General features: G+C 51.2%; 1 protein-coding gene across 1 annotated transcript in view; it reads right to left on the bottom strand.

Annotated features, from left to right (window-relative positions):
- RBM19 (RNA binding motif protein 19) overlaps positions 1-13,997 on the bottom strand; it is a 52,958-nt gene that overhangs the window by 14,845 nt on the left and 24,116 nt on the right. The window contains exon 22 of the mRNA XM_038152633.1: positions 4,120-4,225. Within this exon, the coding sequence (XP_038008561.1) occupies positions 4,120-4,225 (106 nt within the window). The remainder of the gene's footprint in view (positions 1-4,119; positions 4,226-13,997) is intronic.

Raw genomic sequence — 13,997 nt, forward strand, 5'->3', positions numbered from 1 at the left:
GTACCCCCAGGGTGATCCTGGCAGGGCAGAGTGCCCCCTTTTCCAGGGACACATTCCTCCTGGAAGAGCTGCAGGCTCCAGCTGTCTTTATTTGCTGCTGCTGTGTTTTCAAGGCCTATCTCCCAATTAGCAGAGCAATGTGTTGGCTTAAACAAACACAGGGGGGGGAGGTGGTGGGAGGGAGTTGTGAGGGCTGTTGACGTTGGCACCAGGAGCCTTTTCCACAGCCTGGCACACAACCCACGGCTCTAAACACTGCATTTCCTTTGTTAGTTCCTATTTTTGGATTCCTCCTTCCCACAGCACAAGGAAGAGGAGCGTTGGGTGACAGCACACAGCCCATCTGTGCTCCACAGGTCATGGAGGAGGGCAGACCATGATGACAATGGCACTTGGTGGGCTCTGCTCCTCTGAGCCACTTCTCTGCCCCCACCTCCTCCTCTTCCTCATGGGATTGCCATCCTCTAGTTTTGCTGGCAGCCCTGGGAAAGGTCATGGAGGCTGCCATCAAGTTGTGTCATGTGCAGGAAACCTGCTGGGTGAGACACATCTGGCACCAGCCTGGTGACATTGGCCGTTCCTGGCCAAACACATCCCCAAAATGAGCTGGTTTGCACCCATGATGAAGGAAAGTTCCAGCATGGCCTGGGATCTCTGCTCCCTGTCTCCCAGCTGGGCTCCAGGAGCTGGGAATGCAGAAGGGAAGCTGCACATTTCAGGTGACAAACACAGAGATGTCACTTCTTTGGAAACGAGCTAAAAGACAAAACTAGCTGTTCATTGCTCTGGGAGGAATTGAGACTTTTTCAGGGAAAAAAAAAAAAAAAGAAAGCGCTGATGATTTAAAAGACAAAGGGATGAAGGGGAGAAATGCCATCCCCATACATCCACACTGCTGGAAATCTTCCAGGGAGAGGAAGAAATGTGCCACTGCTGCTATTCCAAATGAAGAGATAGGTAGGGAAAAAATATATTTCAATTAGGTGACAAGTATGAAATGAGGAGAAGCAGGCTGGCTTTCACAGAAAGCAGGAGCTATTTTTGGGGTGCAGCTCCTCTATGTGAGCCTCTGCCTTCCCAGGACACCTCTCTGGAGGAACAAAGAAGGGCCAGAGGTTTGTGGAGTTGTATCCAAATGAGGGATAAAGGCAGGTGTGGTGTCTGCTCATCCAAGAGAGAGATTCACCACAAAAGCCCTCTAATTCCCAGGCCTCCATATCTTCCTACACCTTTAAGGAAAGCCTTTGCCACAAAAAGCTCCTTTGGAAATGCCCACATCTGATTCTCCTGCATTTGGTAACACACTCTCTGCCAAAGCCTGCAGATCCCTGGCAAACCTTTTCCCAGGCCTCATTTGCTTTCCAGAAGCTTTAGAGGTTGCATGAAAACACTGTGGGCTTCTCCTCGTGAACAGGATGTGAGCGTGATTAAAAATGCCATTTCTGAGCGATTTTTGCAAAGTTTGGTTCAAGCTTAACATCACAGCTCAGAATGGTGGGAAAAAGCGGGCAGAGGAAAGGGAGAGGCTGGAACAGCAGCTTGAAAACGTCTGTGGGATTCAGAAAGAGAATTTCCAAGTGAAGAGGTGGCTGATAAACCCCCAGGAAGGCCAGGCTGCTGGAATGAGGCAGGCAGAGCTCTGGAGCAGAGCCTGCTGTGCTGGGAGGGCTGGGAGCAGAGACAGGACCGCAGTGTCTGTCACCCACGGGTGTGACAGTGCCAGCCCTGACTGCTGCGCTCATTTGGAGGACAGTGCTGCTCTGCCTCCAGATTCCCCGTTGCCCTATTAAATACTCAAGCCAAAGAGCCTCCAGGCAGGAATCATTAGAGGGACAAAGGGTCAACAACATTAGGAGATTGATAAATATCCCTCCCATGCAAGAGCTGGTCCCATCTGAGGATGCTCTCCGCAATGCCAGCTGCACACAAGGATTTTTCCTTCCGTGTGTGTGCATTTGGAAAGCATTGGCTGTCTCTCCCAAATGGGCAATTTCTATTTGGAGACCAGATGTATTTTTATATCAATGGGGAGAAAAGTGGAAACTCGGCTTCCCAGTTAATAGTTCAAAAATAAAAACAATTCCGCAACAATTCTGCACAGGGAATGTCAGGAAACGTTTAGTGCTTCCTTAACCGGAGTTAATTTGGTATTGCCAGGGCATCAGAGTTGCAGGGGAGGCTGAGGAGATCAAGCCAAGCCTGATGGGGCAGATCTGCAGGCACAGCATCAGGGAGTTGGGAGGAGCCCCCATCTCCAGGCTGGCTGTGGAAAATCTCCATGTGCGCTCCCACAGCAGCCGTGCTTGTTCAGAGAAAAAGACAAACAGGGGAGGTCACAGGCTTTAAATGCCCAACAAAGGCAGCCTAACTATTCTATTACAAACCCATCATGTTTTATAAGATGCTTAGAAGCAATTTCCAGATTACCACTCTGAGCAAAAGCGTCACTGACAGTCAGAGCTATTCAGCTCAGAGGTCTCCAGGCCCACTCCCCTTCTCTCTCATTTCACTCAGCAATAAACTCTAAGCCAATTATGAGCGTGTTTACAATATTCAGGATCCTATTCATCAATACACTGTGCATCCTCTTCCAGACGGCCAATGGAGTGTACTTGATGTGCCACTTGTGAGACAATTAAATCCCTCAAAGAGATGAGGGTGGAAAAAAAATATGAAGAAGGAAGAAGAGCTGCTTTGCGGGGAAAGAAGAAAACCCCGCTGAGAGCTGTTCCACAGGGCAGCTCTCTCCCTGCATGCTCCCCTCCACGAGCTTTGGAAGCTGTGCCCTGGGCCAGAGCCTGCCTGGCTCTCTCCCCTCACTATAGATGGGCTGCCTATCACTAAGATTCCCATTTGTCCAGTGCAGCTGAAATCAGCCCCTGAGGGGATGAAAAGGGATGGGAAGCAAACACTGAGCCTGTGCCTGTTTCCCCCGGAGAGCAGCAGTAAAGAACCAGTCAGGTTCTATGTACCTTTCCATACGAAGCCTGAAGTTTCCTTGGGAAAAAGATTAATTCAAACCCCAGGAACAAAGCCTGAGTGACTGTGGAGTGAAGCAGAGGTGAAAGTAAAGCTGCTTTGAGCAGAGCCACAGGCACAGCTCGAGGTGCAGGGAGAGGAACCAGGCTCCTGGGGGGATCCCTGCACCCCCAGCTGACCCCCAAGGGGAGGAGGGAAGCTGAGCAGAGGGAAGTTTGAGCTAGGATCAATACAGGACTAACAAAGAAACTCCAGGTACTGTGTTATACAGGAGGTCAGGCTGGAGGGGATGATCTAATAGTCCCTTGTGATCCTGGATCAATGAATGCTGTCTAAAAACATAAACACAGGCTCTGGCTGGCTCCCCCCTCCTTCATCTCTGCTCACAGTCTGGAACATCTGGAGTTTTGGGGGCTCATGTGGTCCCTTCCCTCCAGCAATGACATCCCGTGGGTTGTGCTTACAGCCACTCCCTTCCAGACCCTGCCCAAACCACCAGGAATCAGCAGCAGGATGAATTCCACCCTGCTCCAGAACCTCGGGCAAAGCACAGGAGCAGGATACCATCAGACAGGCTGCAATCCCCTTGTTTCTGCTAAAAGCACAGAACTTACAGCAAAGCTTTCAAAAAATAAATTAACTAGGCCAATTCATGACTACTGATCCTCTGGCACAGTCCCTGGAAAAGTAGCAGGGTAAGGCTGCTCACAGGGGGCTCTCAAAACACACAGAAGAACTGGTGAACACAAGCCTTGCACAGGTTACAAATCAGGGAACAGCCACAATATCCAAAACTCCCCTAAAATCAAGGTGGTGGTGGAAGTGGGACATGTGCAGAGGTTTCCTGATGTGTTATTGTTGGGTCAAAACTATCCTGTCTCACCTTGCTGCTGGCAAATGTGAAAAATAAGCTCCTGTCCTTCTGTATTACAAGAATTTTGAGTTATTTTATCAGTCGCACCAAAATTATCCCCTTTAGGGTTTGGGTTGTGGGTTTTATTGCTGCCCACATGGGGGTTTCAGCCGGAGTGCAGCTTTCCTGGGGAATGTTACCAGCCCAAACCTGGGCTAAGCCTCAGCGGGACAGAGCCTCCACTCTGCCCTCCCCACCTGGGGCAGTGCCAGAAGGGCACAACTCACCTTGGCATCCTGCTTGGTGACGAAATCCACAAAGCCAAAGCCCCGGTGGGATCCCGTTCCTGCCATTTTCTTGGGCAGCCGGACAGTCTTGAGCTCTCCAAAGGTGCTGGGAATGCAAGGAAAAGCAAGGACGGCATGAAATGAAGGCAAGAGTCCCCCCTTCCCCCCAAACCCTGGCAGTGCCAGCTGCAGACCCACACTCTCGCTGCCCTGCAAGCCCCATTTCCACAGCAAACACAACCAGCGAAAAAACTCAGCTTAGATTTTAAGGATAATTCTGCATATAAAACTTAGCAATACAAAAAAACTTCTTTAATGCAACTGCTTTGCTCCTCCTTCCCTCAGGAGATCCAGCCAGAATGCCATTCCCTGCCCAGGGTGGGCAAAGCATCTCCAGGTTACCAGGGCTGCTCCAAAACAGATTATTTGCACCTTTAAAGAGGGGCTGGTATGCACAGGATACAGGCAGGACACAGAGCATGGCCCCACAGGGAATTATTCTGTGTCCAGAATAGCTCCTCCATCCCCAGAGGTGTCATCCCTCAAACTCCAGGCATCTTGGGCATTTTTTATTATTGGATTTCCTCGCTCTAACCCTTCAGCCTCTGCCATCCTGCAGCTTCTGTGCTGGAATAAACTGGTTTTATCTAAGCTTTCTGGATGTAAAAGGGAAACAGGCGAATCCAGCAGACCACAACCTCCTCCGTATCCAACAGCATTTCAGACAAGTTTTGCAGTGTCAATGGAAAGCCAAAAATGGGGAGATAAGGGGGTTCCTGCCCCACAGAAGGAACCTGGGGCTTGAACACCAAAGCATTCAGCCATCCCACTTTGTCCAAAAACTCCAAAAAGGTTTTTTAGCCCCAAAGGCAGCACGTGCTGGACAATCCTCTCCGGTGCCATCCCTGGAGAAATTCCAGGACAAAGCCAATGCTTTCCCTTCTGCCAAGCTCCCTCTTCCTCTTCTCCTCCCCTCCCCTCGCACCCATTTATCAAACACATATGCACAAACTGCAGGCAATAAATATTTAATGTGGCCCAGGTCTGAAGAGATGTGTTATTTTATTTGAAAATCTCCACACAGGCGTGCGTACACAAAAGGAGCCTGGGATACGGCAGTGCCAAAGAGCACCTGGGAATAAACACAGTAAAGGCCATAAACGCTCTCGTGAAATGATATAAGCTAAATCCTGGGAGTTAACCTGCTGCACTGGCAGCATGACCAGGCATTCATCCACCCAATTTCCTTAGGCAACATGGTGTGTAAATGCACCATTATGAAGCTTCAAAATGAATCCGCACGCCTCCTGCTCGGTGCTTTCCCTCCCTCTCCCTCCTGCCCCCTCCGAGCTGGAGCCATGCAAACAAACAAACAAACCCCAGCACAGGAGAGAGAGCAGCCTCAGCTGCTGGAAGCGCTCGGATCCTGCGGGTTCCAGAGGTCCTCCTGCAACGGGGTGGGGGTGACAGGGACTCCCAGGATCCCAGTGGCACCTCAAATGCTGCAGTTGGGTGAAGGGAGAGGCAAGGAGAGAGCTCCTGAGCCATGGAGATGCCGATCTAGCTAGGAAAAATGGGAGGCAGGAGCCATGGGCATGCTCCAGTCCCTCTCTCTGTCCATGAAAAATATCAAGGACATTGCCTGGGGGCAGCAGAATATTTGCTGAAGGAACAGGAGCAGAGTATTTGCTCAGGGCGGGCTCAGACAACACTCAGTCTGTGCCCTGGAGCACCAACGCGTGTCCTTTTGACACCAAGACCCAGCACTCAGGGTGGCCCGGGAGCACCCACAGGAGCAGGATGGCTCTGCATTCAGGTGCCAGGGAAGCCGTGCTGACCCACATCAGCCGGGAGAAACTGGCTCCTCCTTCCTCTGCAGCTCAGAGCAGCCCAAGCCACCCACACATGGAGGGGTAGAGGGAATGGAGACCTGCTCCAGGTCCAGAGCAGGGCTGGCCAGGAGCTTTCCCTGGGAGCCAGCAGGGGCTTCAGAGGGATGGATGCAGGCAACAGGAGAGGTGGAGGGGTGAGGGAAGCTGAGGGGGCAGGGCTGACCCCAGTGGGGCCATGCAGGGGAACAACATGCCCCCCACTGTGGCGCTAATTACAAACCACAACACAGCAATTACCGGCGGGAGCTGCGAATGAAGGCAGAGCTCCGGCCTTTAATGTTCTCCTCTCTGGTGCCAGGCACAGACTCACACCTCTCCTTTCCAATTATTTCTCCTGGATTTGGGGGGAGAGACAGGCAGAGGCAGAAGGAAACCCAATTACCCCCTGCAGTGCCAGGCTCCCTGCCCAGGGAAGCCAGAGGGAAGCCAGGCGCTGACAGGATTCTCCCACTCCAGCTCATCCAGGATGGCCAGGCATGGATTGTGCCATGGCAAAGGCATGGGGATGGGATCGGAGGAGGAAAAGCATGGAGCACATCACCCAGGTGACACCAGAGCATAACAGCAAGGGAGGGGAGAAAGCAGCTTTTCCATAAGATGTGGAGCTGTTTGAAGATGTGCTCCCAGAGGCTGGGATGGCTGTGGAGTCACAGCAAGTGAGATGTGGTGGCACTGCCAGCTCCTCTCCCTTCCAGAACAGAGCTCTGATGGGCACAGATGGAGTGAGAAAACCCACAGGCAGTGCAGGGTGAGGGTTTCTCTGGGTGCTGGTGCCTCTCTCCTCTCCAAGTGGGCAGAGATCAGCAATCCTGCTGCCAGCACGCAGCACAGCACCAGGCCAGGCTCCTTCTCTCAAGCAGGATGGTTTACAGGGAGGCTTCCAGCATCAGTGAGTGTGAAACCAGAGCAGTTTCTGGATTTATGCTCACCCACCCATCCATGCCTTCTCCAAGTGCTCCTGACCCCCTGCACCAGGGCTGGTGGTTGTGGGAGCAAAGCCCTTTCAGGCTTGAGACACTGATTTGTTTGCAATCAGCCTGGCTTAACTTTGCACAAGACGTAAACCTCAGTCCTGAACAGCCCACCAGCCCCCTGTGCCTGGCCTGGAGCTGGATTTCTGACAGGACGCTGGGATGGGATTTCAGTGTGGCCAAGGTGAGCAGCAATCCAAAATCTCTTGTGAAACCCCCATGGAGCTGCTCGTGATTAATACAGAGAGGTTTGCGGGGTGAAAAGCAAAGAGTTTTGCTGCAGAGGCAGCAGGACGGCAGAGCCCCATGTGACCTGCCATGCACACAGCTGCTCCAGGCTTCCCTGCCACAGATCACGAACAATAGTGTCCAACAGCTACTCTCCGAAATCCCAAGTGGAATCAGGACCAGGAGGGGAGGGCAGAGCTGCGGGGGATGCGGCTCTACCTGGGCTCCCCTGTCCCTGCAGGCCCTCCCAGCCAGGCTGGCAGATCTGGCCTCACACCTCGCTCTCCCAGGCTTGGCACGTTTTCCTGCTGTTGGCTGGGAGGGATGACAGCCTCCACAAACACTGCAACTCCTGTTTCCTAAATGAGAACCTTTGTTTTGTGCCCATCCAGATTTGCTGGGAAACCAGAAAAAGCCTGTGCTGGCCCTGGCTGAGCCACAATCCACAGGGCTGCAGAACAGAGACAGCCACGAGCTCTCCTTTGACAAGCCACCCCTTCCAAACTCAGCAGAAACACAGGGTGCATCTCAGTGATGCCAGCGGGGACATGCCCTGCCTCCCACCCACAAGCGAAGCAGCATTTCTCCACGGCACTGCTGGCTGTCAGCTGCTCTCCTGCTGCTTTGGCAGCTCTTCCAGCTGCCATCCTGCTTCTCTGGCTGAACACAGGGAGGAAAAGGAGATTTCTCCTCCTCACTGCGAGCTGGCTACAGGTCAGAGGAACATCACTCCTTGGGGTTGTAATTATATCCTTCTGGCACCGGCCAGCTGGGAGGCAAGTCCTTTGCCTGCTAATTATAGGACATTATATTGCTATTAACCAACACATTCCAGCTCAGGAGACAACCCATGGCTCACTTGGCTTTGCCTGGTCACCAGAAGGAGCCTGCACATCCTTCACCAACACAGCCCAGAGGCCGTAGGACAGAGGAGAATGGGCATACAGGTAGGCTCCAGAAAACCTCTTCCCTCCCCTTCCTTCCTCCCCGCTCTCCAGAAAACCCCACAGCTTCAGGCAGCCGTGAATGCCGCTCATTCATAGGACAGGTACCTGCAGATCAGTGTAAATGTGGAATCAGAGTGATTTGGTTGGAAGAAACCTTAAAGCCCATCCTGTTCCACCTCCTTCCACCATCCCAGCCTGGCCTTGGTCACTTCCAGGGATCCCGGGGCAGCTCCAGCTTCTCTGGGTGCCCTGTCCCAGGTCCTCCCCACCCACAGAGGGTACAGTTTCTTCCAAAGAAATTATAAACATCTCTCCAGCTGGGAAGTGTTCCCTCCATTTCAACCCATTCTCTGTCTCAAAGAGCAGCATTTAAACTGCAGAATTCTTGGGACAGGCCAGACGTGTCCATCCCTGATGTGTTCATCAAACAGAGAGATGTGTTCATCTCACTTGATCTCGGTGCACCCAAGCCACAAGCTGGTCAAGGACTCTTGGCTTGCCATGTTCTGAGGGGGAAAGCACAACAGACACCATGAATCTGTCCACTGCCAAAAATGCTGAACATCTTGGATAACAACCAGAAAAATCACCCTGAGTCTTCTGCAGATGTGTACAGAGGTCCCACTGCACAGAGCAGTCTTAAATCTCCCTCTCTGGTTTATATTCCTTCAAGAAAAACAAAACAGCAAAACCACGCTGAAAAACCGATTATGAAAACCTTTATCAAGGCTGCCAACCTTCTCCTGGGTTGCCATCTACTGCCACCATCTCCTCCTCCTCTCCTCTTGCTGCCTTCCTATCCCAAGCCCTGCCCCACTCCCCCCTGGTAACTAGCGGCGGCCCCAGGCCGGAGCTCAGGCGGATGAGGCAGGCAGCGTGACCGCTCATCCCAAATGGCTCTGGGCAGGGATGACAAGTCCAAAACAGACACAAGTCCTTCCCTTCCCTCCCCTCCCCGCACAGCCTCAGCCCCAGCAGCAGGCTGCAGCCACATGGAATTCACTCAATCCCTTTGCAATGCTCCTCTTCATTTTATTCTTCTTCCCCGCTTGCCCCCAAACAGGACCTTCCCCCTCCAGAAAACCACGGCCCTGCCACTTTCTGCCTCTGCATTTGCTGATTAAAAGGGGGAGGAAAAAAATACAGTAATGGTCCTTTTTTTCTTTCTTCCTCCTTGAAGAAGGCAGGACCCTGGCAAATGGTTTTGCCCCTGGGCTGAGCCATGGCCAGTTCCACCCCCTGCATGAGGGAGTTAATGGAATACACAGCAGAAGGGCCCTCCTGCCTCCCACTCCAGGACTTCAGCTGACTCCAGGATGGCTAATCCCATTACAAGAAAATAACGTGGATAATTCAAGCTAATGAAATCGTTACAAGAATGTGGACAGCGAGGGGTGGACATTCAGAGCCAATTTAACACTCCTTGGTGTTGTTATCCCCAGCACAGGAAATATCTGAAAAGGAGGAAGGGAAAGGGAAGGAGGGGAGAAAAAAGCCTTCCTGTCTTGTTAGCTTAAATCCTGTTAGAGAGTTCAGGAATTATCTGGCACCCATCTCCCCTATTACCATTATCAGCAGCAGCATCAATAATGTCTCCTTCACCTCTGGAAATCAGCAAATGAAGGCACAGGAAGACAAGGTGGGAGGGAAACCTCTGGATCCCGGAGCCCAGTCAAACTGTAGCTCCCTCCAGCTCTGGTGGAGGGATTTGGCAGCAGAGCAGGGGAGCAGTGTCCCCCTGGCCCACACCAGGAAGCAGGTCCCCAGTGTAAAACCGATCCTTCATTCATGTCCTGCTGGATAATCAAAGCTCCTGCAAAATCCGTGTGAAAAGCCAGCAGGACGTGGGACAGCCACGTCGGCATCTTGCTCTTCACCATGGATCATCGGTTTTTCCGGCTTCCTCTCTCTGCCCAGGAGCATCGTCTTTGTTTGGAGGCCCCTTGATCTGCTGCTGCAGCACAACTGGGTTTTGCTTTATATGGTTCCTCTTTTTCCTTGTGCTGCTGCCTGTCCAGGCTCAGCTGATCCGTGGATCCCTTCCTGAGCCCGGTTTTCTGGGCAAACCTGTCCTTGCTCCCAGAGCCTCCTGGGGCAGGGCCAAAGCCAGGCTCCCCTCCCTGCAGCATCTCACACACTCCCTGGAATAACACTGCTGCTGCTCCCAGCTCTGGGCTTCCCTCCTCAGGAGGAAGTCCATGAGATCCACTAGAAAACAGTCCTGGGGAAGCTGCTCCAGCTTTTGGATTGCCCTCACTCCCTTGGTGCCTGTGGAAAGCTCCAAGTTTAGTTCTTCCTCAATTTATCCAATTTTGGCACAGATCTCCAAGAATTATTTAGAAGCCCAACACCACAACTACTTCAAGTGCCAGGGACTATGTGGACATGGATGTGCATCTTCCAAGGAGCTGGGAATTGACCCACAAATCCCATTTTTAGTGAAAAGTGGCAGCAACCTCCCTTGGAGCTCATGGCAAAGGAGGATCAGGAACACAGCAGCTTTGGCCCCAGAGCAGGAGGCAGCCAGGGGATTTTCCTTCTCCTCAAGATGCTGGTTTAACTGGCTTGTTTAAAAACACAGCTAAACATTTTATCCCTTCTCGATTTATTTTCCTTAACAGTTGCTTATGAGGGACCTTATCAAAAGCGTTCTGAAATTCCAAGTAAATTAGTCATTAGGCAGGTTTTCAGAACAGTAATTAGGCCACTCCATGCCCCTGATGTATTATTTACCTGAGAAGATCTACATAATTAGGGCTCTTCTTTATAACTGGTATTACACACACTAAATTCTACTCCAGTCTATCGTGTAATTACGCAATTAGGCCGCACACTAAACAGAAACCAATCCTGAAAACCAAGCAGAAAGAAAAAAAAAAAAACACCCAACAGTAATTATTATTTTTTTAAATCCTCCATCAGCAGCACAGCAGCAAGTCTTCAAATTTTAATATCCCTCCACGTAAGTAATTTCTAAGCAGGTGCTGCAACCAGGTTTGGTTTCTTAATTTTGCTGCGTTTAATCCGACTTTGGGAGGTTTTAACATCGGGAGAGACTGGCTTTAAAGACTGGTAGGAAAAGGGGCCTTTCCCTTGCCTGGATTTGCTGTGCTGGTGGCAGCAGCATCATGTCCCTGCAGCCTCCCTTTGCAGCTCCTCAGCACCCTGCTCCTCCCAATCCAGGCTGATTTTCCAGCTGCTGGGGGCAGCTAGGTCCAGCTGCTCTGGTGTGACCATCACAGGCATTCTGCCCTCCAGAGCCGGCTCCCATGCTGGAATTTTAGTGGGAAGAAAGGAATGAGAGCACCGGAGCCCCTGCAGCAGGAGCTGGGATGTGCAGAGCCTCACCCAGCAGCCTCACACACCTTTAGGATGGAGGGATGGACGTGGGCATCTCCTGATTTATTCCCCTCTTTCTTCTGGTCTGACTGCAAAGGAATATCCCAGGGTGTCCCTTCCCACCTGTGCCTGCCCACGGGTATTGCACGTACCTTGCTTTGTCTCCTGCTCCTTGCTGATGGACAAGCCTGCACCACTGGGGTGGGAAGTATTTTTTAAATCCACTTCTTGCCATAAATCTACTTTAGACTTGGTGACATCAAGGAGAAGCAGCCAGGACTCACTGACACCTCCTGGAGAACACACCTGCCTATTCTCCACATTTATTTCCATGCTTTAAAGACAACGGTGACTCACTGTCTGATGAAAGCAGGAACAGATTTCTCCTGAAATTTCACACCTCAATGCCTACAATTTCCAGTTCCTAAGAGCCAGGGGAAGGTGCAGAGCTGGCACAGGGAACACCACAAGCTTTAGGAAGCCCTGGGTTCAAGCAGCACTGCTGAACTTGAACACTAAGATGAGTTTGGGAGTTCAAAGCCATCCCAAAAGAGTGACTCAGAGGATTTAAAGATAACAGGTGGATGTGTGATGGAAGAGGTCACCCCAAACCAGGATGGAGGTGGAAAATCCCACTTTAATATTAATTAGGTTTTGTTGTTGTTTCTCTTCTCTTGGGCAATCTTACAGAGCTCTGAGCTGGTTCTGGTCACGGCAGGGCTCTTGTCCCCTCTGCTGTCATGGGCCAGCCACTCTCAATTCCCCTCATTTCACCTATCCAACATCTTCCTTCTTAATCCTACTAGTAATACTAGTTACTCCTAATAGTAATTACTTTTTTTTTCTTTTTTCTGGGGGAGACAAAAAATATTCAATCCTGGTGGAGAAAGGACCAGTTCTATCAGGACATCTCCCCCCACATCACCTCTCTGGAGCACACTAGGACCAAACCCTGCTCCCCTGGCAGCTGTCCCTGAGATGTACAAACGCAGCAGTCACCTATAGACCCCTATATCCCAACCCTCAGGAAATCTCAATCCTTGCACAGCCTTCAACAAGAGCCTCCAATGCCTGCAAAGCCTTTCTCAGAGCTCACGCTCCTAAGCCACAATTCTCCCAGCACGCAGCACCTTGCAGGACCAGGGCTTAGGAGCCACCAAGTCACTGCCCTAATCACCAGAGGGTCAGGATTTCAAAGGAACCTGCAGCTCCCACAGCGCAGAGATTTGGGGATTTATCTCTCCTGGGCTCTTTTGAAAATCCTGATCAGAGTGCAGCTCGGGTCCAAAAAAATAAGTTATGCTAAAAATAGTGCTCACAGGAGGGTCTGGTGCAAATCTCTGCTCCTGGAGGATTCTTATGAGTCAGCTCCTTTCAAAGACAAGAGGAAATTTGTACAACTAGGAAACACAGAAGGAACCCAAAGGTGTACCCAGGGCATCCTTTGGAGAAGGCAGCCTTGCTGTTAAGATACCAGCTGCATCAACAATCCAAAAAATAAAAGAAATATCTTATATTCAGCTGTAGAGCCTCCTGTGCTGAGCTGGAGAATAAATATAGAAGCAATGAGATATTTATAGGCACACAGCTATTTTAGCACAGCTCTGCTTTAAAGAGAATCCTTATTTAAGTCTTGTCCCTGTAAAGCTGCAGGATGACTTAGAAAAATAACCTGATTAATTATTTTCATCAGGCGAACAGAGAAACAGAGGGGAGATCAAATCCACACAAGCGCAGCGGGAACGGGGGAGCTGTGTTGGAGACTCAAAAACAACCAGGCTGCTGAGCTCTCCTGAGCTCAGGATTGTCCCCAGAGCCAGGCTGGCCACATGTGACACCTGCCGGGGGTCAGAACAAGGCAAAATATTAAAAGCAGGTACGGAACAGCTCCTTGGTGAGGCAGGCTGAGAGGCACCAAGCTCCATCCCATTTTCTGCTCGTGCTGGAAAAGCCCTGTCAGCAGAGGTGGCTTTTCACTGCTGACAGTCCAATTTACCCATTCTGTGCCCAAACTGGAGGTGTGGCTGCTGCCCAAGCTACAATGGTGGCTTTCCTCCTGCTCCGGGACTTCGGGTCACCCCTTGCCAACCTGCTGTGACCATAGCAAAGCTCAGAGGCCACTTTGTACACTGGGATTTGTCTTTACAGGTCACCTGGAAGCATCCCAAAAGACAGAGAGTGATTGGTGCAAGCACTGCCTGAGCCACCAAGGGATTCAGTGATGATGTTTCCACTCCATTTCATGGAAAGCTCACTGCTCTCCACCTGTCTCAGACAGTGCAGGATGAAGGGGACAGGGATTCCACAGGATCCCTGGATGGTTTGGGTTGGAGATCATCTAGCCCAACCCCCCTGCCAAGAGCTCCAAGAAGCATGGCGACAGTGAGAGAAAAGGGGAAGGGATCATCCTTCCAGCCACAACCCACCAAAAAAAATGCAAGCACACACCTGGAAAAAAGGTAAGAACAATCCAAATGGCAGGGGACAGAGCAGAATGTCTG

This window comes from Motacilla alba, chromosome 15 (assembly GCF_015832195.1).
Source record: "Motacilla alba alba isolate MOTALB_02 chromosome 15, Motacilla_alba_V1.0_pri, whole genome shotgun sequence".
Lineage (NCBI taxonomy): Eukaryota > Metazoa > Chordata > Aves > Passeriformes > Motacillidae > Motacilla > Motacilla alba.